This window comes from Salmo salar, chromosome 17 (genome assembly GCF_965601325.2).
Source record: "Salmo salar chromosome 17, fSalSal1, whole genome shotgun sequence".
In the NCBI taxonomy this organism is placed as follows: domain Eukaryota; kingdom Metazoa; phylum Chordata; class Actinopteri; order Salmoniformes; family Salmonidae; genus Salmo; species Salmo salar.
The window spans coordinates 48,063,928-48,087,030 of record NC_138307.1 but is presented as its reverse complement, the minus strand read 5'-3'; the positions used below and the strand labels follow the sequence as shown (position 1 = coordinate 48,087,030).

At 42.2% G+C, this 23,103-nt stretch overlaps 1 protein-coding gene across 2 annotated transcripts; it reads right to left on the bottom strand.

Annotated features, from left to right (window-relative positions):
- Positions 1-921: 921 nt before the first annotated feature.
- Positions 922-22,325, bottom strand: LOC106575962 (solute carrier organic anion transporter family member 1C1). 2 transcript variants are annotated; one of them, XM_045699676.2, is made up of 15 exons: positions 22,155-22,319; positions 21,798-21,896; positions 17,285-17,426; positions 16,896-17,028; positions 16,523-16,647; positions 15,442-15,588; positions 14,887-14,985; positions 12,614-12,901; positions 11,863-12,027; positions 11,153-11,348; positions 3,222-3,387; positions 2,714-2,910; positions 2,029-2,093; positions 1,768-1,885; positions 922-1,683 (listed from the first exon to the last, which is right to left on the bottom strand). In XM_045699676.2, the coding sequence occupies exons 2-15, from the start codon at positions 21,846-21,848 to the stop codon at positions 1,464-1,466; spliced, it is 2,112 nt and encodes a 703-aa protein (XP_045555632.1). In that variant the 5' UTR covers positions 21,849-21,896; positions 22,155-22,319; the 3' UTR covers positions 922-1,463. The 2 variants fall into 2 exon arrangements, with proteins under 2 accessions (XP_045555632.1, XP_014008208.2); XM_014152733.3 differs by lacking the exons at positions 14,887-14,985; positions 15,442-15,588 and having other exon boundaries at positions 22,155-22,325.
- Positions 22,326-23,103: the final 778 nt, after the last annotated feature.

Below are 23,103 nucleotides of genomic sequence, written 5' to 3'. Positions count from 1 at the left end.
AATGTTCCTCTCCTATGTTGTCCCATTTATTTCATGAGATTGTGTTTTAACATGTGCTCACATGTTGTCTTGTGTTGTTAGGTTCTTCTTTTTCAGAGTAAACAACTCACAGACACTAGAGAAGCTTAACCAAGTTTAATTCTGCCCAATTAATTCGCTACTATGGCCTATGTATTGCCTTACCTCCTCATGCCATTTGCACACACTGTATATAGACTTTTTTTTCCTATTGTGTTGTTGACTGTACGCTTGTTTATTCCATGTGTAACTCTGTGTTGTTGTTTGTGTCGCACTGCTTTGCTTTATCTTGGCCAGGTCGCAGTTGTAAATGAGAACTTGTTCTCTACTAGCTGACCTGGTTAAATAAAGGTGAAATAATATATATTAAAAAAGGGGTCTTTACAGCTGTAATTCAGACAGCCAAACATTTCTCACCATCACAGGTATATTTATATCCCACTTAAGACACTCCTCCTTCTCTCCAATCCTTACATCTTCTGGTTCCACAGGAAGAGGGTAACAGGATACTAAACTCTTATTACTCCCTTCGTGGGATCTGACCTGACCTCCTGACCTCAACCCCTCCTTCGCCTAATCCACAGATGTCCATCTGCCTCCCCTATAGCAATCCTGTGATCTCCTCCCATCCACCCAGCACATTCCACAGCCACTCTGTCTTTCTACAGATCTCCTTAATATAATATGCGTCTGATCTATCATGTCTTTAATATCTCAATGTTCAAAATTTCGAATCCAACATTGTAGTGTCATGGTATTATGCTGACATTTTGCATCCCCTTGTTGTCACATTTATTTAACATGAGATCATGTTTTCACATGTGCTCACATTGTTGATGTCACGTATAGTTTCATGTTATTACGTTGTTTCACATGTTTTGTGTAGATTGTTGACCCCACAAATGTTTCTACATCAAATTTAATCCACTTTGTAACACAATAAAATGTGAAGAAATACAATGGGTCTGAATACTTTTACAAGGCACTGTATATAACAAGAGAGAAATGGAAATAGGACAGAATTAAAGTTTGGAAAAACGTTTTTTGTTTATAGTATGTACAAGGGTGCTTCAGATGGGAAAGGGGGAGATAGAGACATGTAATAGGTGCGGCCTGTGGTTGGCAAACTATTCATAATGAACTCATATGGGAGGAATACTTCATTGGGATCTCATATATTGAATACTGCATTAATAACATTGAGAGGATGGTAAATATATCAGGGCTTTGGTCGAAGAGATCTAGCAGCAAAATCAGTTTCACAAATAGCGACCAATTCCTACCAATGTACTGGGTCTTGGCTTAAGACTGTACCGAGTTGTGGCAAAAAAATGTACTTGTTCATTTGACAAGTCACCAAATATCCCAAAACACTTCAGGTGGATCATGGGCATGGCACAATACAGGATCAAAAAACCATTTGTTTTGGAAATCTCTTTGGTATCTTAGATGGTGCTCTCACTGTCCCTGTCCAGGTCATCTTTGTTCTTAAAGATGCTGACCATTGCATTGGGATTGTTGTTCCCATTGGCCTCCAGGGCTGTAGCCTTGGCCTGGCTTCGCAGTTCCAACTTCTTCTGCCGCTTGGACAGTTGCAGGTACAGCACCACCCACAGCATGTTGGCCAGGCCGTATAGACAATAGACCAGACCCAGGAACGTTATTCTACAGGGGAGAGAAGGGACAGAGGTTATAATAAAGTCCATCCATCCATCCATCCATTTATCAGTTGAGTTCAGATGACTGTACCTGAATGCTTGTGAGTCGTAGAGTCTGCATGCTCCTTGACCCCCACATCGCTTTAATCCCCACTTCAGACACGTCCTGTCAATCAAAGCTCCAAAGTAGATAGGGGGAGGGATTCCACCTGCAAACACACACACAAGTTACTGAAGTGTTTTACTTTCTCAAGTTCCTCAACCAACGAAATTGAATGAAAATAGAACATTTTGAGAATGTTCCACAAGGTTCTAAGATTGTTCATACCCTCAACAAACTTATCTTACTCACCCAGAGTTCTGCCTATCAATGTATGCATCCCAAGAGCCAGTGATTTTAAATCGGGGTGTATAGATCTGAAACAAAACAAAACCAACATATTGAGGGTAAGCAAAGGTTGCAAACAAAAATAATACAAAAATGATTCCAATCACAGGTGGGCAGTTTCAGTTGTGTAAAGTAAAAAAGTACTACTTAAGTAGTTTTTGGGGGTATCTTTACTTTACTATTTATATTTTGGACAACTTTTACTTCACAACATTCCTAATGAAAATAATGTACTTTTTACTCCATATATTTTCCCTGACATTTTGAATGCTTAACAAGACAGGAAAATGGTCCAATTCACACACTTATCAAGAGAACATCCCTGGTCATCTCTACTGCCTCTGATCTGGCAGACACTCATAATCATGTCTGAGTGTTGGAATGTTTGCTTAATATAAGGAATTTGAAATTATTTATACTTTTACTTTTGATACTTAAGTATATTTTTGCAATTACATGTGCTTTCAATACTTAAGTATATTTCAAACTAAATACTTTTAGACTTTTACTCAAGAAGTATTTTACTGGGTGACTTTCACAGTAACTTGAGCCATTTTCTATTAAGGTATCTTTACTTCTACTCAAATATGAAAATTGGGTACTGTTTCCACCACTGGGCAGTTCCATCCATCCTATTGTCTTGTCTTACCTGAGCAGGACGATATATCCAGATGTGCCCCCGCAGGCAGAGACGAAGGCCCCCAGGACAGAGACAGCCATATAGAACTTAAACATCCTGTCACAGTCACTCTTCCTGGGGCACTGGCCCAAGATGGCGGACATGTTGGTTGGTGGAGCCATCAGCCCCACCTTCAGCTCCTGCATACATGTGCAGTTATGGAACTCCTGTGGAACAGAGGAAGGAGAAGGTGGAAAAACAGAAGGAGAAACGGTGACTTTAAATTCATCAAAGTTTGTTATGGGTTTGACCCACAAGGTGCGCAGGTTTTGGCTCCAGCCCAGTACTACACACAACGTATTGTGTGGTATAGTATATAACATTTCGAAGTGTTCACTGGAGTTCTACACTCATATGTTGTCCCTATGGAAACAGAGACTTCTGTAACAACAGAGAGATGTATGTGTTAGTAAACAAGGCAGGAGGAGTTGAGAGTAATTCAGAACACATTTAGACATTTAGTCATGAGATGTCTTACCATCTCCTTGCCTATGCCCGTGGAGGTCTGGCAGCCAGCAAGACAGGGGGAGGCGTAGGTGATGCCATTTTTGGCACACACAGGGTCCCAGTGTTTCAGGGAACAGGAGCAGCCCATGTTACACTGAGACAGCAAGCTCTCCTGTTGGTAAGACACCTCTGTAGCCCTGGGGGATAAAGGTAACAATGTAGCTATGAGTCAAATGTGTGACAATGTATTGTGTTTATTGTTTTACACGGCAGTGCAGTGCAACGATAATGAACACAAAGACCAAAGTTTGTATTTTATTGATCTTATATTATCTAAATCAGTAGCAATAGTAATAGTCAAGCAAAATCTGATTTTATAGCAATCCAAATATAATATTTGATGAGGCACACTCACACTGTGCTTCATGCCTTCTCTTAGAATCACTGTATAAACGCTAAGTCTCCAGCTATTACATTTCTACAAATTCATTTACTCTATTTACGCGATATGAACTACAGTATTTACCCTTGGTAACCCACTTCTTGGGTTGTCACACTTTAGGAAGTATTGGATGAGCAGGAGGCAGGAGAGGAACTAACCCTAACCCTAACCTTTACAGTGCTTTCAGAAAGTATTCCCTTGACTTTTTCCGCATTTTGTTGTGTTACAGCCTGAATTCAAAATGGAATAATATGAACTCAGTAACAACTGTGTTCATTTTCAGCAAACTAAACGTGTAAATATTTGTATGAACATAACAAGATTCAACAACTGAGACAAAAACTGAACAAGTTCCAGACATGTGACTAACAGAAATTGAATAATGTGTCCCTGAACAAAGGGGGGGGGGGGTCAAAATCAAAAGTAACAGTATCTGGTGTGGCCACCAGCTGCATTAAGTACTGCAGTGCATCACCTCCTCATGGACTGCACCAGATTTGCCAGTTCTTGCTGTGAGATGTTACCCCACTCTTCCACAAAGGCACCTGCAAGTTCCCGGACATTTCTGGGGGAATGGCCCTAGCCTTTACCCTCCGATACAACAAGTCCCAGACTTGCTTAATTAACTTTTTAACCTCTATGGGCTAGGTGGGACGCTTGCGTCCCACCTACTCAACAGCCAGTATAATCCCGTGGCGCGATATTCAAATACCTTAGAAATGCTATTACTTCAATTTCTCAAACATATGACTATTTTACACCATTTTAAAGACAAGACTCTCGTTAACCTGTTATGGCTAGGGGGCAGTATTTTCACGGCCGGATAAAAAACGTACCCGATTTAATCTGATTATTACTCCTGCCCAGAAACTAGAATATGCATATAATTATTAGCTTTGGATAGAAAACACTCCAAAGTTTCTAAAACTGTTTGAATGGTGTCTGTGAGTATAACAGAACTCATTTGGCAGGCAAAAATCTGAGAAGATTCCTTACAGGAAGTGCCCTGTCTGACTATTTCTTGCCCTTCTTGATTATCTCTATCCAATACAGGGAATCTCTGCTGTTACGTGACACTTCCTACGGCTCCCAAGGGCTCTCAGAAGCCGGCAAAAAGCTGAATTGTGGCTTTGCAGGCTCTGGCTGAAAAAAAGTAGCACGTTTGGATAGTGGCCGGTCACAGTACTATGAAACTCAGGCTCGTGCACGAGGGGATCCCATGCTTTTATTTTCTCTCTCTTTGTACGTATACACGCTTTCCCGGTCGGAATATTATCGCTTTTTTATGAGAAAAATGGCATAAAAATTGATTTTAAACAGCGGTTGACATGCTTCGAAGTACGGTAATGGAATATTTTGACTTTTTTTGTCACGAAATGCGTCGTGCTCGTGACCCTTATTTACACTTCGGATAGTGTCTTGAACGCACGAACAAAACATCCCTATTTGGATATAACAATGGATTATTTTGAACCAAACCAACATTTGTTATTGAAGTAGCAGCCCTGGGAGTGCATTCTGACGAAGAACACCAAAGGTAATCAAACTTTTCTAATAGTAAATCGGAGTTTGGTCAGGGCTAAACTTGGTAGCTAGCCGTGATGGCTGGGCTATCTACTCAGAATATTGCAAAATGTGCTTTCACCGAAAAGCTATTTTAAAATCGGACACCTCGATTGCACAAAGGAGTTCTGTATCTATAATTCTTAAAATAATTGTTATGTTTTTTGTGAACGTTTATCGTGAGTAATTTAGTAAATTCAACGGAGGTTTGCGGGGGGTATGCTAGTTCTGAACGTCACATGCTAATGTAAAAAGCTGGTTTTTGATATAAATATGAACTTGATTGAACAAAACATGCATGTATTGTATAACATAATGTCCTAGGTGTGTCATCTGATGAAGATCATTAAAGGTTAGTGCTGCATTTAGCTGTGGTTTTGTTTTTTGTGACATTATATGCTAGCTTGAAAAATGGGTGTCTGATTATTTCTGGCTGGGTACTCTGCTGACATAATCTAATGTTTTGCTTTCGCTGTAAAGCCTTTTTGAAATCGGACAGTGTGGTTAGATAAAGGAGAGTCTTGTCTTTAAAATGCTGTAAAATAGTCATATGTTTGAAAAATGGAAGTTTTTGTATTTTTGAGGAATTTGTAATTCGCGCCACGCCTATCATTGGATATTGGAGCAGGTGTTCCACTAGCGGAACGTCTAGATGTAAGAGGTTAATATTTTATCAACGTTTATAATGAGTATTTTTGTAAATTGTTGTGCTGATTCACCGGCAGTTTTGGAGGCAAAATATTTTCTGAACATCATTCGCCAATGTAAAATGGGGTTTTTGGATATAAATATCAACTTTATCGAGCAAAACTTACATCTATTGTGTAACATGAAGTCCTATGAGTGCCATCTGATGAAGATCATCAAAGGTTAGTGAATATTTTTGCTGGATTTTTGGTTTTGTGATGCATGTCCTTGCTTGGAAAATGGCTGTGTGGTTTTTCTTGTGAAGTTTATGTCCTATGTGGCAAAGAAGGGGGTCAAGTGATAAATGGCAGACATGTGAGGGCAGAACTAATAAACGGGCTCTGCCCGATCACTAAAATGGCCACCCCGATCAGAACTACAGATCACAAAATGGCCGACTGCCAAAACTACAATTCCCAGAAGCAAGGGGAACCCTCAGAAGGTGGAGCCGACCCACAGATAAAAGGTCAAGAAAAACCAGGAAGAGAGAGAGAGGGCGGGAAGGATCTATGAACCATAGAGAAAGAGACAATCTACATTGGCTGGATTTACCGTGTACGAGCTGGACTGTTTTGGACTTACCTGTTGGCGTTTAGACCTGGACCTACCGAGAACCAGATTTGTGTACCAAACCCTGCTATCCTTGACCTTACCTGCGGCCTGGGTGGACCAGGAAACAAACACACAGGTACTGTCATGTTCGAAATAACTTTCATTCTGGGCTGACTTTGGTGACAGTTTCCCACTTAATTTGTGACAAATGCTCCTAACTTTGAAGAGGTTTGCCACACCTAACATAATAAAATGTTATGCTTTTGCCGTAAAGCCTTTTTGAAATCGGACAATGTGGTTAGATTAACGAGAAGTTTATCTTTAAAATGGTGTGAAATAGTTGATTGTTTGAGAAAATGAAATTGTGAGATTTTTGCTGTAATGTATTTCGCGCCATGCTATTTCATTGGCTGTTGAATAGTGTGTCCCGGGACGTGACCATCCCACCTAGCCCATATAAGTTAATGGGATTGAGATCCGGGCTCTTCGCTGGCCATGGCAGAACACTGACATTCCTGTCTTGCAGGAAATCACACACAGAACGAGCAGTATGGCTGGTGGCATTGTCATGCTGGAGGGTCATGTCGCAGATGCCCGGAGTGTCAACTCACTGCCCCGAATGCACACTTCCGAAACCCTCTGGTCCCTCTGCCAATAATCGGGGTGCCCTTTGAATGCATCGCCATGGACATAGTGGGACCCCTCGTAAAGACTGCACGAGGACACAGGTACATCTTGGTAATAGTGGACTATGCCACCCGGTATCCCGAGGCCATTCCCCTACGGGCAGCGGTGTCCAAGGGAATCGCCCGGGAGCTGTTCCACCTCTTTAACCGGGTGGGCATCCCGAACGAGATCCTGACAGACCAAGGTACGGAATTTATGTCCCGCCTCATGAAAGAGCTGTGTGCCCTCCTGCAGATCAAGCAGATCCGGACCTCCGTTTTTCACCCGCAGATGTTTTAATAAAACGCTCAAACAAATGCTGTGGAAGGTCATCGAGCAGGATGGGAAGAACTGGGACCACCTACTACCCCACCTAATGTTCTCAATCCAAGAAGTACCCCAATCCTCCACTGCGTTTTCTCCGTTCGAACTCCTCCATGGGAGGAGGCCACGCGGCCCACTGGACCTCGCCAAAGAGGTGTGGGAAGCCCAACCCGACCCCCTTACGCAGCGTGGTAGAGCACGTGGAGAGCGGATGCGGGAGCGGATGACAGCCATATGGCCAGTCGTGAGGGAACATATGGAGAAGGCCCAACGCGCCTAAGCCCAGGTCTACAATCGGGGAGCCCAGCCCCGAGAATTCCAGGTGGGAGACAGGGTGTTGGTCTTGATCCCCACGGCCGAAAGTAAGTTCCTGGCAACATGGCACGGACCATACGAGGTGGTCGAGAAGCTGGGACCTGTCAATTACCGCGTACGGCAACCGGGGAGACGGAAACCCCAACAGATTTACCACGTGAACCTGTTGAAGAAGTGGCACGAGAGGACAGCCTTGGCCGTGTTATGGTCGGTACCCAGGACGCCAACGGTACCAGTGGAGGTCCCGAGCAATGAGGACCTCGACCCGGCCCAGAAGCAAGAGCTCAGGGAGCTCGTCGATCGGAACACGGCGGTTTTCTCCGAGAAGCCGGGCCGCACGACCCTCATTGAACACCACATCCGTACCCGGCCCGGGGAAACGGTACAAAAAAGGCCATATCGGATTCCGGAGGCCCAAAGGGAGGCCGTGAAACAGGAAGTGGAGGCTATGCTGAGGATGAGGGTCGTGGAAGAGTCCCACAGTGCATAGTGCAGCCCCATCGTGTTGGTGCCCAAACCGGACGGTAGCCTCCGCTTCTGTAACGATTTCTGGGGGGTGAACGACATCAGCTTGTTCGACGCATACCCCATGCCAAGGGTGGGCGAGCTCATCAACTGATTGGGAAAGGCCCGGTACATCAGCACCCTTGACCTGACCAAAGGTTATTGGCAGGTACCTTTGGTAGCCTCCTCCCGGGAGAAGACGGCGTTTTCGACACCAGACGGGTTGTATCAGTACCGGGTGCTCACATTCGGTCTCCACGGAGCCTCGCCCACATTCCAACGGCTGATGAACAGAGTGCTTTGACCCCACCAGCAGTACGCAGCGGCATATCTGGATGATATCATCATCCACAGCCAAGGTTGGGAAGAGCACCTGACGCACCTCCAGGCGGTGCTTGACACGTTCAGACAAGCTGGGTTGACCGCAAACCCCAAGAAATGCAAGCTAGTGTTCGAGGAGGTGGAGTACCTGGGGTATTTCATCGGACGGGGGAACGTCAAGCCCCAGGAGAGGAAGGTTCACGCGGCGCGTGACTGGCTCATTCCACGCACCAAGACACAGGTCAAGTCCTTCCTGGGACTGGTAGGATACTATAGCCGGTTTATCCCCAACTTTGCGGCTATATCTTCCCCCCTCACCGATCTAACCAGGGCCCGCCTCCCGAACACAGTGAAATGGACGGACGAGACAGAAGCGGCGTTCAACAGTCTGAAGGAAGCGTTGTGCTCCCATCCGATTTTTGTAATGCCCGATTTCCAGGTGCCGATGGTGGTCCAGACGAACGCATGAGACACGGGACTAGAGGCCGATCGGGTCACCAGGTGGTTCTTGTTCCTTCAACGCTTATCTTTCTCTGCTGTGCACAGGTCAGCGGCGAAGCGTGGATGCCCTATCGAGAGGGGAGACCTACGTTGCACTGATGACAGTCCCTTCCCCTCCCCGACAGAGCTAGGGGGGGGGGGGGGGGGGCGTACAGCAGGTCAGCCACCAGGGGGAGACTCGTCGAGGCCTGGTAGCAGATGGAGTGTACATCACGAGGCGATGGCTCCATCTGCTGGACGTGCCAGGTCTCGACGGGCTCCCCAGCCATGACTACTGATTGGGAGCTGGTGAGTAATCAAGGGCGGATTGTTCACTAGCTGTGCAAGGCCCATAAAGCTGCCAGATGGGCAGCACACAAGGGGAATGGGGGAAGTAAGGTGACTTCCGTGTAGTTGGAGACGGTGCCCGAGCGGAAACGAGGGAATTTGAGTTTGTGTGCCAAACAGGTTACAGCAAGACCCAGAGCCCAGAAGACGGTATCCCGGAGAGGGTCTCATGGGGGAGACCTATCCTTTTCTTTTTTTGAACTATTATTTAAATAAACACCCTTGAAACTGAGCTAATCCTTCTCTGTCCGTGTCTGATCTGGGTAAACGTCTTGACCAAACCCCATGGTCTGCCACAGGACATTGACATTTATTGCCCTGGCCACATCTGCAGTCCTCATGCCTTCTTGCAGCATGCCTAAGGCACGTTCACGCAGATGAGCAGGGACCCTGGGAATCTTTCTTTTGGTGTTTTTCAGAGTCAGTAGAAAGGCCTTTTTAGTGTCACTGTGACCTTAATTGCCTACTGTCTGTAAGCTGTTAGTGTCTTAAAGACCGTTACACAGGTGCATGTTCATTAATTGTTTATGGTTCATTGATCAAGCATGGGGAAACGGTGTTTAAACCCTTTACAATGAAGATCTGTGAAGTTATTTGGATTTTTTACGAATTATCTTTGAAAGACAGTGTCCTGAAAAAAGCACACCCCTGAGTGAATACTTTGTAGAAGCCTCTTTGGCAGTGATTCCAGCTGTGAGTCTTTCTGGCCAAGTCTCTAAGAGCTTTCCACACCTGGATTGTACAACATTTGCCCATTTATTCTCTTCAAAATTCTTAACTCTTTCAAATTGATTGTTGATCATTGCTAGACAACCGTTTCCGGGTCTTGCCACTCAGGAACATTCACTGTCTAATTGGTAAGCAACTACAGTGTAGATTTAGCCTTATGTTTTAGGTTTGTCCTTGAGTAATGTGTTTTACTGGATTTGTCCCCAAACATAATGTTTGTTATTCATGACAAAAAATGAATTGCTTTGCCACATTTTTTGCAGTATTACTTTAGTGCCTTGTTGCAACATTTTTATTCTGTACAAGCTTCCTTCTTTTCACTCTGTGAATTAGGTTAGTATTGTCGAGTAACTACAATGCTGTTGATCCATCCTAAGTTTTCTCCTACCACAGCCAGTCAATTCTGTAACTGTTTTAACGTCACCATTGGCCTCATGGTGAAATCCCTAAGCGGTTTCCTTCCTTTCCGGCAACTGAGTTAGGAAGGACGCCGGCATATTTGTAGTGACTGGGTGTATTGATACAGCATCCAAAGAGTAATTAATAACTTCACCATGCTCAAAGGGATATTCAATGTGTGTTTTTTTTTTTACACATCTACCAATATCTGCCCTTTGCGAGGCATTGGAAAAACCTCCCTGGTCTTTGTGGTTGAATCTTTTTTTGAAATTCACTGCTTGACTGAGCGACCTTACAGATAATGAATTGTATGTGTGGGGTACACTATTATTGCAGACAGAGTAAGTCTATGCAACTTTTTATGTGACTTGTTAAACAAATTTGTACACCTGAACATATTTAGGCTTGTCATAAGAAAGGGGTTGAATACTTATTGAGTCAAGTAATTTGTAAAAATTTAGAAAAACATAATTCCACTTTGACATTATGAGGTATTGTGTGTAGGCCAGTGACACAAAATCTCAATGTAATACATTTTAAATTCAGGCTGTAACCTAACAAAATTTGGAAAAAGTCAAGGGCTGTGGATACCTTCTGATAGCACTGTAAATTGCATGAACTACAGTACTTACCCTTGATAGGTCATGGTGAGGCCAGCCACCTCTGAGTTGTCACACTGTAGGAAGTACTGGATGAGCAGGAGGCAGAAGGAGAGGAAGGAGGAGATGATGGAGAGTCGGGCTGCTCCCAGAACGCTCAGCTTGAACCGCTTCATCACCAAGCCTCCCACGATGACCCCAACTGCCACCGCAGGCAGGTTCATCGAACCTGGACAGAGACAGACAAGTCAAGTTTGTAGTACTTTATTCTCCCAAAAGTGATCAAATCATTTGCCATGCATCACATTTTAAAACATAAAACAGGCTAAATTGAAAGATTTGCAAAGACTGTCAGGAAAGTAGTTGACCATAGATGGATACATGTGTATCAGCATGATTTATAATGTCTAGCATGTGTATAACTAATGCATAGCAGAGTATTTTAAATGCACTGTTACTGCTGAGAGTATAAGTTGTGTGGGAAAAGTGTTGCATGACAGTCATGTACAATATGAGCTAGATACTCGTTGACAAGTGGTGGTGAGTAATCAGGTTAGCCACTGTACTATCTAATAACAGTACAGAGTGCTCTTTCAGTTTAAAGTTGCCGCCCACACATGCACACACTTTTAGTCATGTTTATCTCAGTCACATGTTCTTTCAATGGCAACATGGCTTTGGCTTTCTTCTGAGTGAAGGAGAGAGAAAGTGTCTGTGTGTGTGCCTCTTGTACTGTAGCCTACCTATCAAGAAGATTGCCTTGGAGGGAGACTGCCCGTAGACCTGCTCCATGAACTTGGGTTTGAAGGTGATCATCCCTATGAAGCCATTGAATGCCACCACGGACGTCAGGATGATCAGCAGGTAGACTTTGTTGCTGAACAGCCTTTTCAGGGATGGCGCAAAATCTGGAAATAACAAGAAATAACACAATTCAGAAAAGGCATATTGTAATATTCAGTAACATCAAAATAGTTGGAGGCAGGGAAATCAAATGTTCAACAATACATTGATCACTCTAGTATAATGTCATAGATAAGGTACAGTATCCACCATATAATGAAATGTGGTCAATGGAATGTGGTATTTATAATAATTTGCTGTAGTCATAGTCTGTACTGTCACTAAGTTGTCAGTCTTGAGCAACGCTTGGTCCTATATTTGACATAAATTAGTGCTTAAATGGAGTCAGGGGTTAGGGGTCTGTTAAGGGTCAGTGGTCAGACTCTGGATCAGGGTTAAGCTGTAATGTCCATCAATGATTGAGGACAATGCAAGAATTCTGACGCCCCAGTTCCATTAGTCACTAGCCTCTTTCCCCAGCACCTAACAACTCTGGGATCATAGATTTGAAAGTATGGGACTGATGAAGGTTAGTTAGCAGAAACACAACTTTGGGCAAGGTGGAGCCATTACTTTTTCCAACACCTACCCCACCCTTTCTGAAGCTAGGTGAAGAGACTAGGAATCTAAATGGAATCAATCCCACAATACCTTTAGCCATGGCAGCCATGGTGACAGGCTGTGGTGCATCCTCCTCAGTATTGTCCTCTGGTAGGAAACTGCCCTGCTCCTGCTCCTCCTCTGGGGTGTCAGAGGAGTTCTTCGCCTGTATGTCCTCCTTCTGTTTCTTTTTGCTGGGGCTCTTGCACTGCTTAGCCAGAGTGTTGGGGAGGAACCAAAATGGAATCCCAGCCAGGAGCATCAGGAAGCCAGATACCAGGAAGCCTAACCACCAGGCCCCCACCCAGCGAGAGTCCTTGTGGTTGATGGAGATGCTCTCTGTGGGTAGGAGAGAGATACAGATGTGAGTGAATATGAGGGTGAACAGGGTCAGTTGATCAGCCGTTGCCTTAAAATAACTAACTGGGCTGCTGAATTCATATTCCATTATAATCTGACATAATAGCAATAATATCAATATCAATGTTATCAAGTAATGCTCAAAATGTGATGAATCAGCTACATGGCTCAATTAGCTCTATAGAAATCCCTGGTAAACTTAGCTCTCTAAGGACCATCATTACAACACTGTTAAGTCTCCAGTTGAATAAACACCGATTCTTACATTTAACACTGTTCCAGTGTCTATACGGGGCCACACTTTTCAGTGTTAAATTAACACTTCGCTTAGTATAAAGTCTTGTTTGCATATTTTCCATTGTGCCTTTCGAGTAGTTACCACCCATGACTGTGTTTGTTAGTGACAGAGACATGGTTGTTGCATTCATTGTCAGTCTTGTGGCCATCAGCAAGTGAGATCCAAAGCGAATATGTTTTCATTAAAATCTAATTCTTTAAGACACAGATACAATACACACACTGTGTGCAGAAAACATTAAGAACATCTTCCCAATATTGAGAACTGCTGGCCCATGTTGACTCCAATGCTTCCCACAATTGTGTCAAGTTGGCTGGATGTCCTTAGGGTGGTGGGCCATTATTGATACACACGGGAAACTGTTCACTGTGAAAAACCCAACAGCATTGCAGTTCTTGACACAAACTGGTGCGCCTGGTACCAACTACCATACCCTGTTCAAAGGCACTTACATCTTTTGTCTTGCCCATTCACCCTCTGAATGGCACAAATACACAATCCATGTCTCAATTGTCTCAAGGCTTAAAAATCATTATTTAACCTGTCTCCTACCCTTCTTTTACACTGATTGAAGTGGATTTAACAAGTGCCATCAATGTGGGATCGTACCGTTCACCTGGATTCACCTGGTCAGTCTATATCATGGAAAGAACAGTATGAAATAATATTTTGTATACTCTGTATTTCATAAGGCCTAGTTTTACCCTAATACAGTGGCCTGAAACTCATGGTTTACAGGCCACTTAAGGTCTGCAAGTCACATTATGCTGGCTTGCAAAGTCATGTGTAATTCCTATTGGAATCCAGCCAGAATGTGAATATCCAACATTTGGAATTGTTATTCACTCGCAACCTGCATTCAGCATTACTGCCAGGGTTGGGAAAATAAAGATATGACAGTACCTAAGGCATCTAAACTTGAACAACCATTTCAGTAACGGGTGAAATAAGTCCAAGTAACAGACTGGATTAGTTTAGAACAATGCATGTTATTTATATTTGCATTGCATACAGTTAATTAATTAATCAATCAATGTACATTTAAAAAATATAGAAATTGAAACAAACAATTCTAAAAATCACCCTGTAATAGAGCATGCTAGGAAATATGATAATGATGGGTGTGGTTTTGGTTCAACACTGGTTATTAACATCAACACTAGGGTTATTTTACACTACTGAGTGTTAATTTAACTCGTACAGAGTTAATTTAACTCCTGAATTAACTTTAGAAATGTTAATTAGAAAAATCAACAAATGTGAACACTGCCCAATTTGCTGTGTGGATAAAAATATACTGTTCTAGATAGATAGGATAATTCTTCTCTTAATGCAAACAGATTTAAATGTCTCTATGTTTAGAAATGACCTTCAGCACCCAACAAGCCCCAACCAATAAACCAAGATGACCAATCCGTTCTGCAAACAAACCACACAAACAACTACCCTCTGACACGATTTAGCAACATCATAGAAGTTAATCAACTTCAGATTCAACCAAAATATATGGATTAACAACATAGTAACTAATAAAATTAGGCAAATGCAACATGATTATTAGTAACACATATTCCGCCATAAATACAATATTGATGTGTACATATAAATACATCCTAGCTCACATAAAATAGACAATGTACGATTTGTTAATTCAAGGGTCGGTTACCTAAATCCACAGAGCCAATGTCCACATAGATCTTGGCACAGAAGGAGCCAAACATGAAGCCAAATACAGGCCCCAGGATGCCAACAGTCTGTAAACACGCTGAGGCAGAGGAGACAGAGAGAGTTGATCAGATACAGTTCAAGCAGCAAGCAACAGAAAAGACAATAGATTTAACTGAAGTTAGGTAGTTGGCCCTATTCGTTTGCCATATGGTTTGCTGAAGCTGATACATCTAAATCAGCTACCGGTATTCGTAGGATGGCAGATTTTGATATGGAATGCCTGAAGAGGTTGTTTCGAACCAAGGTTTACACAATACAAGTGGTAGGTGTTGAGTGAAGTTGCCCCAAGATGCTGATCTTGCGTCAGTTTTCATTTCCCCACTAATGGTTAAGTTTAGGATTGAGGAGGGGAAGCTAATCCTAGACCTACATCTAGGGGAAACTTCAACCGGGAGCGATGTGGCATGGAAGAGGTTGAAGAGATGCAGTATGCTACAAAAAGAGGTTTACTATGCAATGTTGATATGGTACACCTGAAAAGTGTTTTACTAACCAAGGTAGATGGCAGTGTTCTCCTTTCTGGCGTAGTCGTCTAGATAGGACACTCCTAAAGGCATGACAGGCGTCTCTCCAATCCCACGCAGCATGTTACCCAGGAATACATAGATCCACATGGACGAGCCTGCCTCCTTCTCACACGCTGTGGGAACACAAAACACGGTTTCTTTATCCTGGGGACTCAAAGGTGTGCATATTTTTGTTTTTGTCCTAGCAATAAGACACTTGATTCAACTAATCCACTCATCAATCCTTTGCTTTAAATCAGGTGTGTTAGGTCTAGTACCAAAACAAAAAAGTACACAATTTTGGGTTCCTAGGACCAGTATTCAGAAAAAAAGTCATACAATTAGGATAAACTTTCTTGTCCTTAAGGGTAAAATGGTCTTGAATACACAATGCTGCTTTATAAAAAATAACTTGGGGCAATGTTTTATATTTTTTAACTTTTCTCTCAATTTTTGTGATATCCAATTGCGATCTTGTCTCATCGCTGCAACTCCCCAACGGGCTCGGGAGAGGCGAAGGTTGAGTCATGCGTTCTCCGACACATTACCTGCCAAACCACGCATCTTAACACTCGCCCAACCTGGCAGCCAGCTGCACCAATGTGTCGGAGGAAACACTGTTCGACTGACGACCAAAGTCCAGCCCGCCACAACCGTGTAATGAGCCATGTAAAGCCCAACCTGGCCAAACCCTTCACTAACTCGGACGATGCTGGGCCAAATTGTGCGCCGCCCTATGGGACTCCTGGTCACGGCCAGTTGTGACACAGCCTGGAATCAAACCAGGGTCTGTAGAACTATAGACGAACTATAGAACAATGGGCTCATTGTCATGGCTAGAATGGAATAAATGAAACGGAGTCGTGGTTTCCATATGTTTGATACCGTTCCATTAATTCCATTCCATGGACTCCATTGAGCCCGTCCTCATATAGCTCCTCCCACTAACCTCATCTGGTTTGGCGCTAATACTGTATGTAGACTAAAATTCATAGGAATAATATATTGAACTATGTTCCCAGATGCAGCCAGACTCTGATGCTGTAGTGATGGTGATTAGCTCATTACCTGCTTTACTCGCAACTGTAGACTGATCATTTATGACCAGATGACTGGTGTTGGCCAGACAAGGCAGAATACTTTCTGTAGTGTTTTCCTCAGGAATATGTGACAGGGTTGTTTCATATACATACCTGCATGGGAAAGAAATGAAATGTATGTTTCCTCTATAAAGTGATACATTGGTTTTGAGACGCCACATATCCCTTCTTCATACCCAAGCATTTCTTTGTTGTTTTTTGTACCACTTCTTTAGAAGTGATAAGATTTTATTTCAATTCTTTATTGTCACGCCTTATGTTCATTTACATGTATTTACTATTTACAAATATAAACAGTCTAGAGATAACTAGTCAATAAACCAAATAAGAGGTAGACTTACTGTCCCTGGAAGAAGTGTGGCAGAGCAGTGAGGAAGGCCCCAGCAGCCATGATGAGACAGCCAATCCCTATCAGTCTGGGCCTGTGGAGCTTCGCCCCAAAGTAACTCACAAATGCTATCACCAGCAGGTTACCTGGTAGGAGAAAGAACAGAACCATGATATAGCCAATGAGTAATGTTTATGACATAAAAAGACAAAAAAGAAACATGGTATGGTTAGGTGGAGCCCTTTAACTGTACTGCTTACACACTTTCAGATGTTCAGGACAAGTATATAGGGCCAGGGGCCAGGGTTTGATGTCCTCTCGTAGAACAATAAAGATCACCAATTGATTTTGGGCCCTGGCAAACAAGGCCTTAGGACTAAGTACTTAGGACATTAGGCCTACCAATCTCAAAGCTGCCATCGATGACTCCTATAAGTGAGCTGGGGATGTCGAAGCGTCTCTCTATCTGGGTGACAGAACTCTTCATGTAGCTTCCCCCGAAGGCTTTTGCAAAGTACACAAAGGACAGGGAAACCAGGAACAGCTATGAAAATAAACACAAAGCAGAGTTAGAGGAAGGCAATGTCCCTAGAGTCTAGATGTTGATCTGAGGCCAGATTTGTGTTTCCCAGATTATAGTTAATGTTGGTGTTTGGGAAGGGTAAACTGACATCCTAAATCTATCCAGAGCACACAAAACAACATTGAAGGGTCAGGAAAACATTAGTATGGATTGTTTGACACCACTTCCACTGTCCTACATTCAGTTGATTGTTAATAAGACAGGACATCTACTGTAGTTCAAGACAATCCTAAAGCAACGAATAATACCCAGACACAGACAACAAGACTCTGGCCCATTTGAAAAAAGTGTTGTCATCCAGCCATGTACTGATATCTCTTCAGTTCTTAAATGCCCAGAAAAATCTACCCAGATATTTGATATTGACAAATGTTCCACATAAATATTCTGTGGTTGGTGTTTTTTGTAATGATTTAAGTGACCATTGTGCTGTTGTTGCTGTTAGAAATACTAAGGTTCCTAAGACAAACCCACACTTTATTCGTAAGATACATTTTAAGTGTTTTAATGAGCAGGCTTTCCTTCATGATTTGTTTTATTTTGACTGGAGCAAGATTGAGCTTATCCCTGATGTGGAAACTGCCTGGAAATTATTTCATGATGGTTTTCCCCAAATAGTAGACAAACATGCTCCATTCCACAGGTTCAGGGTTAAAGGGAGGGATAATCCATGGTTTTCTTCTGAGCTGTCTTGTATTATTCACAAACATAATCTAGCCTGGGCTAAAGCAAGGAAATCATGTTCTGATGCTGATTGGCTTCTTTTTAGGCAGTTACGAAACAAGTGTTCTTTTCTTCTCAGGAAGGCCAAGTCTGAATATTTTATGTCTGTTACCACTGATAACCTGAATGACCCTAGAAAGTTTTGGAAGGCTATTAAGTCTATGTCTGGTAACAGTAATGTTAATGAGATTACTGTCATGTGTATTGAAGGACTTTGTTGCTGTGTATGACAACTGAAATGCTGAATTGTTTCAATGAGCACTTTGTATCATCTGGTAGGCTGTTTGATTCAGTTTCCTCTGTCCCTGTACAACCCTGTGTGGATGAACCAGTGAGAGCTGGTCAAACTTTTAGCTTTTTGCCATTCTCAGTACAGGTGGTCCATAAAGCCCTGAAATCCTTAGATCAGAGAAAAGGTCCTGATCTTTTGGATCCCTGCTTTTTAAATCTGGCAGCTGATTTCATAGCTGAACCACTTACATATCTGTTCAATCTAACCCTGGAATGTAATGAAATTCCAAAGATCTGGAAATCAGCATTTGTCCTACCACTTTTAAAAGGGGGAGATCCAACTCTTTTAAATAATTATAGGCCAATCTCAAAGCTGTCAAACCTGGTGAAAATACTTGAAACCCTTGTGAGTGAACAGCTAAAAAAGTTTTTATTTACGAACTCTATTTTATCAATGTACCAATTGGGCTTCAGAAAGAAGCATAGCACAATTACAGCAGCCATGAAGGTTTTAAATGATATCACTGAAGCCCTTGACAAAAAAACAGCACTGTGTCTCACTTTTTATTGATCTCTCTAAGGCTTTTGATACAGTTGATCATGCTATACTAAAGGCAGAGATTGTCGAGTGTAGGTCTTTCAGAGCATGCAGTTGCATGGTTTGCTAACTATCTGACTGATAGAACTCAGTGCACTCAATTTGATGGGCTCATGTCTGTTAAATTGTCTGTCTGTAATGGTGTGCCCCAAGGCTCTGTACTTGGTCCCTTCTTATTCACTAATTATATAAATAATTTAGACAAAAATGTCCAAAATGCTCAACTTCGCATTTTTATGCTGATGATACTGTTATTTACTGTTGTATCTCGTCTCTAACAAAAGCTTTCCAGAACTTGCAAAATGCTTTTTATACTGTTCAACATACCTTGTGTCAATTGAAGCTTATCCTCAATACTGACAAAACTAAATTAATGTTGTTTTCTAAAGCAAGAAATAGACCTCTGAACTTTTCACCTATTATTACCTGTCAGGGTATTGAGATTAAGACTGTAACCTCATATAAATATATTGGAATTTTAATTGATGACGGCCTCTTTTAAACTGCATATTCAACAACTTACAAAAAAATTGAAGCTGAAATTGGGATTTTATTTTAGGAATAAGGCCTGTTTTTCTTTTGAAGCCAGAAGGAGGCTAGTATCAGCTACATTTATGCCTTTACTAGACTATGGGATATTTTATATATGAATGCTTCTGCTCAGTGTTTGAGATCAATTGACACTCTTTACCATGGCACTTTGAGATGTATTTTAAACTGCAAAACCCTTACGAACCACAGCACTTTGTATACCAGGGTTGGCTGGCCTTCTCTAGTCACTCGTAGGCTCAGTCACTGGTATACTTTTATTTACAAAGCCATTTTGGGTTTACTACCATTTTATTTGGGCATTTTTATTGTTCAGAAATGTGGTGGGTACTCTCTTCGTTCGCTGGACTTTATCCTGCTAACTGTTCCAAATGTCCGAACTGAATTTGGCAAAAGGGCTTTTATGTACTCTGCGCCATCGTCTTGGAACGCCTTACAAAATACTTTTAAACTGGAAGAACTTGTCCCGATTGGTATTTTTAAATCACTGATGAATGATCTTGAGACTGATTCCCTGACCTGTCAATGTTTTTAAGTTGCTGTTTTTGATTTTGTTATACTCTTGTGAATTCTATGGTTTTTACGAGATAACTTGTAGTTTTTCATGTTGTTTGTCTGATATTTTTGTAATGACCTGGTGCTGCCTATCTTGGCCAGGACGCTCTTGAAAAAGAGATTTTAAATCTCAATGAGCCCTTCCTGGTTAAATAAAGGTTTAATAATAATTATTTTTTAAAGTTATGGATTCATAATAGACAAACTAACAGGTTATCGACCATCATAACAGTCAGTTCTAGGGAATAACTTCTGTACATATCTATAGTTTATCTATTAAATAAACGTTAAAATAAAATGAATCTATAAGTGAATGTGTGTGTGTGTGTGTGTGTGTGTGTGTGTGTGTACAGTATGTATGGCTGAATAAATACAAACACTGTGTTTCAACCAAATTTTTAGGTTGAAAAACTGCTTTCTCATTTCACAGGTCTGGCTGTTGGATGACACAGCAAAACATGTAACTCTTGTATCTGCCCCCCCCTCCACCCCTCCTGCTTCATCACCTTTTTGCCTATTTGGCCTCCCTCCCCTTCAGTCCCTTCAGTTCAGATATAGTTAAGAGTTTGTTTGCTCTTTTGTTAGTCAATCTGCCATTGGTGTTTTTTTCTAAAAGACTGAACCTGAGCTGTACAGAGAATAAACAATTAAAGAGCTGTCGGTAAAGGTCTGGATCAGAGGCTGTCCATGGAATACGTTTACACAATCACTGTAATCCCATCTGCCATAGACAACAGCAGCAAATATAACAGCCAGGCTGTCATGTAAAAATCTTCCCAGCGTGAAATAGTTCACAATCGTTCTGATCTTGTTCTGATTGTGACGTCATGCTGTAAAATTTCTCAGCGTGAATGCTTCTGCTCAGTTTTTGAGATCAATTGACACTCTTTACCATGGCACTTTGAGATTTATTTTAACTCGTATCTCTTCATGTGAATGACTGAGCTCGTGAGGATGCCTCCCTCTCACACCTTCTATCAAACTCAGAAAACTATTCTGTGGGCAAGCGCATATGCTTTACACATCTGCCAATCAATGGTGACAAGGAGTATTGACACTGACCAATCAGAAGCTTTTGGAGGCACGAGGTCAGCATATAAATACCCGGACTCGAGCACCAAAGTGCTAAGGGTTGATGTGAGAAGATATTTTTTTGGCACTACGTTTTTGATTGACAGTGCATATATTTGTTAGTTAGATAGCTAAATCAAGGGCAAGGGAGGGTGAGAGAGAAACATCTGCATGAACTCAGCCATCCACATAAAGAAACGCACATGCAATTATTAAACTGGAAACTATTTCACGCTGGGAAGATTTTTACATGACACAGGCGGCCTGTCAATACTTGACTTACTTAGTCGTCTTCATTCCTATGTGGAATATAAGGCTTCCACGAGAGAATGGCACTATTCCCTAGCTTCTGCCTGTCTGGCCAGTACTTCAATCAGGCTTATTTCGTCTTATTGAACATTTATTTTTCTCTTTCCAGGATATGTATTTTTCAAGAGACATCAGTTAAGTTCTTCTTGCAAGTTCTGTGTGGACCACTATTAAGTTCCAAATGTTTCTTTGCAAGTACATCTAATTTGACTGTTTCTCTTCATCATCTACTAGGAGGCATACGTCCTTACTACCCTGAATACCCTGAAGATGAATTGAGGAATTAAAACACTGACCTTCAATTTGGAGCAGCAAGGCTCCCGGGGCACCTTAGTTTCAACACTCATGATGACCTCTGCAGTTGACACAGGTAAATGTAGGGTGAACCAGGAGACCTACAGGCAGACAGACGGCAAGATCTGGGGTTGACTACTGTGATTATCAAAACCTTCCGGTAGAATCACATTTTCTTAGGTACACAAATGTCAGTGCTGCTATGCAGGTTAAGTATTACATAATAATTTTCTCCTCCTGTTGCTCTAGTCATTATACCAATTATCAATCAAATCAGTCAACATACTATGTACAACACACACTATCCAGCACAACGAACAGTATATTGATTAAAAAAATACAAATATACCAGTTTTTACCAGTGCAGCAGCAGAGGTCCCACGAGGAGATGGAGAGATGTGTTAGAGCGGCAGAGGATTTCACTGACAGGACTTTGGTTGAAGAGCAAACCTTTATCTTAAAGAGGCATTATAGCCCAGGTAGTTTGGATCCTGGATGTTGATTGGCTGAAACTCTAACATCCATTCTACAGTAATCAGTAACCCGCAGGCCACCACTCATGTGAACTCTTTGATCATGTCGACATGCAGGTCTTCCCCTAAAAAACGTGAGTGTCCATGAGAGAGGTAGGACCCAATCATAGGAATCCTGGAGCAGAGTCCACAAGGTTCACGGAACACTATGGCACAGACGCAAAACAAATAGACATAAACACAAACATGCTCACACATTTACACACACACACACACACACACACACACACACACACACACACACACACACACACACACACACACACACACGGAGAGAATATCATATGAGAGAACCCATGACACACTGTAAATCCTCTCCTTGAGTCCTACTACTAAAAACAGTGTATTTTACAAGCAGGTCACGTAGAGTTAAAGTATCAATCTTCTACAGACTTGCAGTGATTAAGGTCCCTTTTCCTCCCTCATGAAACTCATGAATGCTTTTCTAAGGCAGGGTGTAACCATGCCTGTTCAAAGTCTTCCAGGTCTTTGTTGTAGCGTTTCAAACAATATCACTCTCCCTCAACTGAGGATGGGACAGGAGGCTGTGGAACAATGGTTCTCAACCAGGGGAGCTAGAACACCTAGTGGGCCTTACAGAGATCTGACGGGTCTATGGAAAAGCATGGAAAAACATGAACTAACATGCCAACATGAATAGAAAAACATCAGCAACAAGAACATAATATTTTATGGAAGAGCACTGTTAGTTGTTTTAAGGTGAATATGTTATTGTTTATTATGAAGACAAAAGGGTTAGTGACATTGTGCCATT